The sequence below is a fragment of the Rhincodon typus genome, chromosome 22 (assembly GCF_021869965.1).
Source record: "Rhincodon typus isolate 14 chromosome 22, sRhiTyp1.1, whole genome shotgun sequence".
Classification (NCBI taxonomy): Eukaryota; Metazoa; Chordata; class Chondrichthyes; order Orectolobiformes; family Rhincodontidae; genus Rhincodon; species Rhincodon typus.
In genome coordinates, this window is record NC_063353.1 from 31694758 (window position 1) to 31704959 (window position 10202).

Below are 10202 nucleotides of genomic sequence, written 5' to 3' on the forward strand. Positions count from 1 at the left end.
TAGGATGAATATTTATAAGCCCATAAATTCACTTGAACATCATGTAGGGAGAACACAACCAGAATACATTGGACAATACAAGTGACCTTGTTCTACTGCATTGTGGAAATACTGTCCTGCCTCACGATTCAGTAGCTGCTATTAAAAGGTTATAGAGAAAGACCCTTTGGACCATCACGTCCATGTTGACAAAAACTACCACCTAGTCTAATCCCATTTTCCAGCTCTTGGCCCATAACCATGTCAGCCTTGGTATTGCAAGTGCAAGTCTTTTTGCTTTGTATTCAACCTGTACACAGTCTATTACATATCTCTGGAACAGGTGGGGCCTGTACCCAGTTCTCCTGGTCCTGAGGTAGAGTCGCTGCCACTGTGCCGCAAGAACAAGTCTTATCAAAATAAAAGAGCCCTAGCAATGGTCAGGAGGACTTGCACCGTTTTAATGTCCAGGTCCCAGTCAGTCCTGCAGTCACACTGTGTCCCAGAGTGAAACACTGTATTCGATCCAGAACTATATCCCATCATCTCTCTGTCTCAACAGCAGTGCCGCTACAGCACTACCCACACTTCCGGACAGAGAGCACACCACATGCCGCAGCGGCCGGCTCATGTCTGGGGGAACAGAGGGACCCCAAGCCGAATCGCAACTCTATACTGATCTCTCAGCACCGCCCTGCTGCAACTAGCCAATTTCGAAACATAGCTGGCAACCTTAGTTTGGAAAAATAAAAGCTACTTTCTGAACGGACAGGGTTCCTCTCCACCTATCCTCTCCTCTATCCATCTTCTATCCGCCTCCCCCTCTCTCCCTATTTATTTCAGAACGCCCTTCCCCTCCCCCATTTCTGATGAAGGGTCTAGGCCCGAAACGTCAGCCTTTCTGCTCCTATGATGCTGCTTGGCCTGCTGTGTTCATCCAGCTCTGCACCTTGTTGTCTCGGATTCTCCAGCATCTGCAGTTCCTACTATCTCTGATTCAATTTTAACCCCACTGCGAAGCCTCTTCTAAGGATGTCTAGCCTGAAGAAGTTACCTTCCTCCCTCCAGACAAACCTCAGGGGATCTCTCTCCCACTGCAACTCTCTCATAATCTCTTCGGCCTTGAAACTGCTCGACCATGTCCTGAAGCAAACCAGGTACTACAGCCACATCACCTTTCTTAGTACCTGCCTATGGAACCAGATCATCCCCAATGGACTACAATCCACATTCAAGCCTTCCCAATTTGGCCCCAACTGTGACAATATCTACATTCATGGCATTGAGATCCTTCAGAAGCGTTTCTCCCTGCAACTCCTGAAACACACACTTGCAGCAATGCACCGGCATCTCCAGGTACTACAATCAAGCCTACCCCAGCTCAGTGCCTCCCTCTCCCAGACCTGCAAAGGACCTCTCCTGTTTTTCATTCTTCGTAGGATCCACAACCTGAACTCACAATTCTACTCAGCTTTATTGGACACTAAAAACCGTAAGTACAGTAAACTTACTGGTGCCCACCACCCAAAACGGACTTCCTCCACCCCCCAAATCCCCAGCCCTACCCAGGACCTTCCCCACAATGTGCCCGCCACCATTGGCCATAAGGCTACTGTCAGGGAACCCACAGATGACATCACATCCGCCACCGCCGGGTACCCCACTTCCGGGACAGCGAACGCCATCGCTGCCGATGCCACCGCCTCCATTTCTGAGACCAACACCACAGACACTGAAGTCGCGCCTACCGTCACCGCTGCTGCCGCCGCCTACCCCGCTCCCCCCACTGCCGACGCCGCTCCACCCATCACCGACGTGGACGCAACTCCGCCCACCCCAACGCAACTCCGCCCATAGCCTACGCCAACGCAACTCCACCCACCGCCAATGCAACTCTGCCCACAGCTGACACCAACGTCGCTCCGCCCACAGCCAACGCGGGTGTCACTCTGCCCGCGGCCAGCAGCTCCAGAGGAGACAGCAACACTCAGCCCTGCCGAGTCTTCACCATCCCCCCAGACCTCCCCGTTACTGAGGACGAGCGGTCAGTCCTCAGTAAAGGGCTTACCTTTGTCCCCCTCCACCCACACATCAACGAATACCGCTCATGTTTGGACATAGAGCAGTTTTTCCGCCACCTCCGCCTCCACGCTTACTTCTTTAACCGTGAACCTAACCCTCCCTCTACTGACCCCTTCTCCCACCTCCAACACACCCCCTACTCCTGGACACCACCCCAAGGCCTCCTACCCTCCCTTGACCTCTTCAACTCCAACTGCCGTCGAGACATCAATCGCCTCAACGTTTCCACCCCTCTCACCCACTCCAACCTCTCCCCCGCAGAACGTGCAGCCCTCCACTCCCTCCGCTCCAATCCCAACCTCACCACAAAACCCGCGGACAAGGGAGGCGCAGTTGTAGTATGGCGCACTGACCTCTACATCGCCGAGGCCAGACGCCAACTCTCCGACCTCCTCCTACCGCCCCCTTGATCGTGACCCCACCCCCCCGACCACCAAACCATCATCTCCCAAACCATCCACAACCTCATCACCTCAGGTGACCTCCCACCCACGGCCTCCAACCTCATTGTTCCCCAACCCCGCACCGCCCGCTTCTATCTCCTTCCCAAAATCCACAAACCTGAATGCCCTGGTCAACCCATTGTCTCCGTCTGCTCCTGCCCCACTGAACTTATCTCCAACTATCTGGACTCCATTTTCTCCCCCTTGGTCCAGGAACTCCCTACCTATGTCCGTGACACCACCCACGCCCTCCACCTCCTCCAGAACTTCCAATTCCCCGGTCCCCAACACCTCATCTTTACCATGGACGTCCAGTCCCTATATACCTGCATTCCCCATACAGATGGCCTAAAGGCCCTCCGCTTCTTCCTGTCCCACAAGCCCGACCAGTCCCCTTCCACTGACACCCTCATCCGCTTAACCAAACTCGTCCTCACCCTCAACAACTTCTCTTTCAATTCCTCCCACTTCCTACAGACAACAGGGGTGGCCATGGGTACCCACATGGGCCCAAGCTACGCCTGCCTCTTTGTAGGTTACGTGGAACAATCCCTCTTCCGTACCTACACCGGCCCTAAACCCCACCTCTTCCTCCGTTACATTGATGACTGTATCGGCGCCGCCTCGTGCTCCCACGAGGAGCTCGAACAGTTCATACACTTCACTAACACCTTCCACCCCAACCTTAAGTTCACCTGGACCATCTCTAATACCTCTCTCTCCTTCCTGGACCTCTCTGTCTCCATCTCGGGCAACCACCTAGAAACCGATATCCATTTCAAGCCCACCGACTCCCACAGCTACCTAGAATACACCTCCTCCCACCCACCTTCCTGCAAAAATGCTATCCCCTATTCCCAATTCCTTCGCCTCCGCCGCATCTGCTCCCAGGATGAGGCATTCCACTCCCGTACATCTCAGTTGTCCTCGTTTTTCAAGGACCATAACCTCCCCGCCTCAGTGGTCAAGAACGCCCTCAACCGTGTCTCCCACATTTCCCGCAACTCATCCCTCACACCCAGTCCACGCAACAAGAACCAAAAAAGAATCCCCCTCATCCTCACGTACCACTCCACCAACCTCCGGATCCAACGCATCATCCTCCGACACTTCTGCCGTCTGCAATCCGACCCCACCACCAAAGACATCTTTCCCTCCCCACCCTTATCTGCTTTCCGGAGGGACCACTCTCTCCGTGACTCCCTTGTCCGCTCCACACTCCCCTCCAGCTCCACCACACCCGGCACTTTTCCCTGCAACCGCAGGAAGTGCTACACCTGCCCCCATACCTCCTCCCTCACCCCCATCCCAGGCCCCAAGAAGACTTTCCGTATCAAGCAGATGTTCACCTGCAATCTGCCAATGTGGTATACTGCATCCGCTGTACCCGTTGTGGCCTCCTCTACATCGGGGAAACCAAGCGGAGGCTCGGGGACCGCTTTACAGAACACCTACGCTCGGTTCGCAATAAACAACTGCACCTCCCAGTCGCGAACCATTTCAACTCCCCCTCCCATTCCTCAGACGACATGTCCATCCTGGGCCTCCTGCAGTGCCACAACCATGCCACCCGAAGGTTGCAGGGTGGCAGGAACAGCAACTCATATTCTGCTTGGGAACGCTGCAGCCCAATGGTATCAATGTGGATTTCACAAGTTTCAAAATCTCCCCTCCCCCTACCGTATCCCTAAACCAGTCCAGCTCGTCCCTGCCTCCCTAACCTGTTCTTCCTCCCACCTATCCCCTCCTCCCACCTCAAGCCGCACCCCCATCTCCTACCAACTAACCTCATCCTGCCCCCTTGACCTGTCCGTCCTCCCTGGACTGACCTATCAACTCCCTATCTACACTCACTTTTACTGGCTCCATCCCCACCTCTTCGACCTGTTTGTTTCCTCTCCACCTATCCTCTCCTCTATCCCTCTTCTATCCGCCTCCCACTCTCTCCCTATTTATTTCAGAACCCCCTTCCCCTCCGCCTTTTCTGATGAAGGGTCTAGGCCCGAAACGTCAGCCTCTCTGCTCCTATGATGCTGCTTGGCCTGCTGTGTTCATACAGCCCTGCACCTTGTTGTCAAGGAAATCTCCTTATGGAGTCGAAGGGTGTGATTTTGTATTTGTCTTCATTAAAACAGATGATTCTGTCAGAGTAAAGGAACACAAGCTGAGCAGCTGCAAGGGAACAGAGCGAGAATATTTAGAGATCCAGACAGAGGATCCTCAGAATAATCATGCTCATGTCAGGCACCTTAGAAGGTTTTATAAGAATAAAGATGTTATATAAATGCATGTGGCTGTTGTACGGAGACGTGACTCACAGCGGTAATTATGCAACAGTTTCATGAACTTGGGACAACACAGTATGGAGCTGGAGGAACACAGCACAGGTCAAGCAGCACCAGAGGAGCAGCAAAGTTGACGTTTCGGATCGGGAAGCTAATGAACTTCCACTGTTGCAGCTGCAGGTGCTGTAGTTCCAGCATAGAACACCTGGTGGCAATGTTGAGAACAATATTTCTGTAGCTCAACACTGTCATCTGCTGGCCTACAGTGGTACTGCCGGTGCACTGAATGATAACCATCGAAATTTGCGGCACCAAAGCAAATCATTCTGCCCATTCTGACTGTGACAGTACTCAAAAGAGCGTTGAATTTTTCTGCTTCTAGGGAACCCAGTTTGCAGAGAAGAGCTTGGAAAATATGACTGTGTTGGGGTCGACACAGGGGTGCTCCGGTTTCCTCCCACAGTCCAAAGATGTGCAGGGCAGGGTGGATTGTCCATGCTAAATAACCCAAAGTGTTCAGGGATGTGTAGATTAGTTGGGTTACGGGGGATGGGTCTGGGTGGGATGCTCTGACTGTCGGTGTGAACTTGTTGGGCCGAATGGCCTGTTTCCACACTGTAGGGTTCCTATGATGATCTATGATGATGACCGACCATCAGACTTTTTTTTCCCAGAGGTAGGAATGGAGTGCAAGGGGTTGCTGCCTTGAGATATTTCTGTTCTACAATAAATACGGAATGTTCTAAAGCATGATGAATCCTTTCCACTTTCTAAGTCAGACATTAGCTCCCCCAAAGAACACAATGTGAAGGACCACACGATGTGAGCTCCAAGAACTTCCAATGCCACAGTCCAATGTCTGACTGTACAGGTAAACGGTGAGAGTGATGAAGGAAGCAGCATACAGGTTACAGAATGTTGTAACTGTATTGGGTTTCATGGATCTGTTAGTCAGAATCACCAGAAACAGTCCTCTACTAGTATATTACAAGCCTCTCCTCTGGTCTTTAGGGGTCATCAGATTTGCATCTCCCTCCATATCCTCATCATGGAACAGGGCATTGTGCTGCACAGTAACCCCACTGTTTAAATCTTCACCCAACCCCTCCCCACTCCAGCCTGAAGTACCACTTGCACAGCATATCAAATCACCACAATACAGCAGACCCTGTGGTATTTGGGACCTGGTGTCTCTAGGACCCTGCAGACTCCCCTGACCAGTAGGTGTGAAATGACGTTACCCAGGTACCTTTGCATGTGTCAATGAAAGGACTAAACAGCAGGAGGCAGCAGTGAGTGGGACAGTCATGTCTTTATTTGAAGACAACACGGCTTAGAGCTAAGCTTTACAGTTTTAACAACTCTATCTCTAACTATCCAATTCTTTAGAAACTTTAATATTTCCCAGATACATGTAACTTTTGCCGGTTTGTTGAATTCTTTGGCCCATTCTTCTCTCTTCGTGGGTTGGTTCTCTCTCTGGTCAGACAGCAAGCTGCTGTGGTCTCCATTGTGTCCAGAGGGACCTCCAGGGTCAGGGGGAGAGTGGGGTCAGGCTGAGCCCTGCCATGACCGGCTTCTTACACCTTCTCAAATTTTACAAAGAATTGACCCATCAGGGTCATTGAGTTAATTTTTTTTATCACATTGAAATGTTGTTCATGGCTTTCAATTGCTTGCTGATAGTGAACCCTTTGATATGTCTGCTTTGGGCTCTGGGTGTCTGGTTTTGGTGTAAAATGTGCACCTCGTCTTTTGTTTTACTGAGGCACATCTGCCCCATGTATCTCATGTGGCAATCTGTTTGTCAGGAAATGTTGAACTGCCCTTTTACACTTGTTAATGTGTTGTGGTACCTCTCTGGTTTTCAGTTGGCTGGGCTTGAAACTTGCAAGGGTCTCTAGGCAGAATTGTCTATGTGTGTCTCTATGTCTTGGACTGAGGTATTCCCAGCATAACTTATTGTTTGGCCAATTTTCTACCAGGTTCAGAGGAAAAATCACTCGACCTGAAACATTAATTCTGATTTCTCTCCGCACCTGCTGCCAGACCTGCTGAGCTTTTCCAGCAACTTCCTGTAAAGCCACTTGGCAGCAGAACTGCAATGAAAGGTGTTGTTGATCTCCAATGTGAAGTATTAAAGAGATGAACTGTATTATAAATCAGTTGGAGATGTGCCAATATTATGTGGTGAGACTGATGCTTGTCCAATGCCAGATGGAAGGTGCAAGCAGTCGCTACCCAGGGACTGTCCCCTGAAATGTTGGGAAATGTTGGCCAAGATGGCTAACTGGAGAAGATCCTGGCAAGTTGCAGTTGTTAGAGATCCACTGAGAATTTCATGCAGAAAATTGTCACTGTTTAGTTTCACTCTACTGACTGGGTAAATAGCAACTTGCATGTCAATGATGTGAGATTTGGTGTTAGTAAGATGTTAATACATGCAGATAGGCCTGTCACCACTCACTAGCGAGATTTTCATTTATCCATTAAACCTGACGTGTAAAATCAGACATTATTCTCAGTATGAAGAATCTAATTCTTCCATGCTCACTGTATATTCCCACTATCTCGCTATTACCCATGCTATTCAGGACCTGGGAAAATTCAGCACAGAGGCAAGAATGGTACCAAAAGAGTTACAGCTTTCCCCATGCATGCAAAATTTTCAATAGCCTATATCACCCATTGAATTTCTCACAGGAAATGTTGAAGTTTAACAGGAAGTATGTGGCACTTACAAGAAGTACATTGCAATAAATAAAACAATAGCCTTGATATTGCTACAGACAGTACAAAAAGCACTCCCTGCAGACTTGAAAGAATTTGCAAGGAGACAAAGAGACATTGGGCACAAAAAGGAAAAGAAAGCTTTTATTGTGCACCTTTCTTATGGTAGTTTTGGCTCAATGTGTCACAGTATCAATATCAGAAGGTTTTAGTTTCAAGTCCCACTTTAGAAGCATGAACACATCACCAAGTTAACACTCCAAATTGAGTCAATAAATGTGGAGCTGGAAAGGTACAGCTGATCAGACAGCGTCCAAGGAGCAGGAACGTCAACGTTTTGGGCCTAAACCCTTCATTAGGACTGGAGAGGGGGAGGGGGGCCCCAGAAGTAAATAGGCAGAGGGAGTTAAGGCTGGGGGGAGGGTAAGTGAAATGGAGACAGCTCGATGCAGGTAGTAGATTATTGTAGTTAGTCATTGGGAAAGGTGGAGCGAATAGGTGTGTAGGAAGATAGACAGGTTGGGGCGGAGAGATTTTGGAGCTCGTGCTGCAGATAGGGGTTATTGTGGTTGGTCAGCGGGAACGGTGGTGGAGATAGGTGAGTCAGAAGATGGACAGGCTGGGGGAAGAGAGATTCTGAAGCTGGTGAAGTCATTATTCAGGTCATTGGGCTGTAAGTTCTCAAGGCAACATATGAGGTGTTGTTCCTCCAGTTTATGTTTGGCTTCACTCTGACAGTGGAGGAGGCCAAGGATGGACATGTCACCAGGAGAGTGGAAGGAGGAGTTAAAGTGGATGACAACCGGAATGTCAGGTTGCTTGGCGCGTGCAGAGTGCAGATCCGTAAACTGGTTCCCGAGTCTCCGTTTGGTCTCCTAGATATAGAGGAGACCACATCGGGAGCAACTGATACAGTAGATGAGAGTAGATGAGATTAGATGAAGTGCAGGTGAATCTCTGCCAGATTTGGAAGGATCGTTTGGGGCCTCGGATGGGCGTGAAAGGGGAAGTGTAGGGGCAGGTGTTACACCACCTGCAGTTGCAGGGAAAGGTACTCGGTGTGGTGGTGGAATTGATGGGGAGAGTGGAGTTGAACCTGGAGTCGCGGAGTGAACGGTGGAAAGCAGACAGGAGTGGGGAGGGAAATATCTTTTCGGTGGTGGGGTTTGATTGTAGGTGGCAGAAATGTCGAAGGATGATGCATTGCATTCGAAGGTTGGTGGTGTGGTATATGAGGACCAAGGAGACTCTATTCTTATTGTTATTTGGGTGATAGGGTTTGAGGGCAGAAACATGGGAAATGGGGGGGATGCGGTTAAGGGCATTCTTAATAACAAAGGAGGGGAAACTACGGTCTCTAAAGTAGGAGGATATCTGGGAAGTCCTAGAGTAGAACACCTCATCCTGGGAGCAGATACAGCGGCGGAATTGTGAGTACGGGATAAAATTTTTGCAGGAGGGTGGGTGAGAAGAGGTGTAGTCGAGGTAGTTGTGGGAGTCTGTGGGTTTGAAATGGATGTCGGTGGTGAGTCGGTTTCCGGAGATGGAGACGGAGAGGTCCAGGAAGGGGAGGGAGGAGTCAAAAATGGTCCAGGTGAATTTAAGGGTGTGACGGAAGGTGTTGGTGAAGTTGGTGACCTGTTGGAGCTCCTCGCGGGAGCACGAAGCAGTACCGATCTGGTCATCAATATAGCAAAGAGGTGGGGTGCAGTGCCAGTGTAGTTCTTGAAGAGGGAGTGTACCTCTGCCACATCTACTTCCAGGATGAGGTGTTCTACTCTAGGACTTCCCAGATATCCTCCTACTTTAAAGACCGTAGTTTCCCTCCTCTTTTATTAAGGATGCCCTCAACTGCATCTCCCCCCTCTTCCTGTGCTTCTGCCCTCAAACTGTCTACCCCCAACAGCAATAAGGATAGAGTCCCCTTGGTCCTCACATACCATCCCATCAACCTCTGAATACAACACATCATCCTCTGGCATTTCCGCCACCTACAATCAGACCGCACCACCAAAAAGATATTTCCCTCCTCACTCATGTCCACTTCCCACAGGGACTGTTCACTCCGCAACTCCAGGGTCAGCTGCACACTCCCCACCAACCCCTCCACCACACCCAGTACCTTTCTTTACAACCGCAGGAGGTGCTACACCTGCCCCTGCACCTCCCCTCTCACCTCCGTCCGAGGGCCCAAACAATCCAATCAAATCCAGCAGAGATTCACCTGCACTTCATCTAACCTTATCTACTGTATCCATTGCTGCTGATGTGGTCCTCTCTGTATCGGGGAGATGAAATACAGACTCGGGGACCAGTTGTGGAGCAACTGTGCTTTGCACACACCAACCAACCTGACCTTTCGGTTGCCAGCCACTTTAACTACCCCTCCCACTCCCCTGACAACATGTCCATCCTTGGCCTCCTCCACTGTTAGAATGCGGCCAAACGTAAACGGGAGGAACAACACCTCATATTTCGCCTTGGGAGCTTACAGCCCAATGGCCTGAATATTGACTTCACCAGCTTCAAAATCTCTCCTCCCCCAACCTGTCCATCTTCTGACTCACCTGTTTGCTGCACCCTTCCCACTGGCCAACCATAATAACCCCCACCTGCATCCATCTATCTCCATCTCACTTACCCTCCCCCCCAACCCTACCCCTCTCCCTCTATTTATTTCTGG

At 50.3% G+C, this 10202-nt stretch overlaps 1 protein-coding gene across 1 annotated transcript in view; it reads right to left on the reverse strand.

Moving 5' to 3' along the window:
• The window catches only part of LOC125485736 (lectin-like), a 40953-nt gene extending 31452 nt beyond the window's left edge, over positions 1–9501 (reverse strand). The window contains exon 1 of the mRNA XM_048609977.1: positions 9460–9501. Within this exon, the coding sequence (XP_048465934.1) occupies positions 9460–9501 (42 nt within the window). The remainder of the gene's footprint in view (positions 1–9459) is intronic.
• Between the last annotated feature and the right edge of the window lie 701 nt (positions 9502–10202).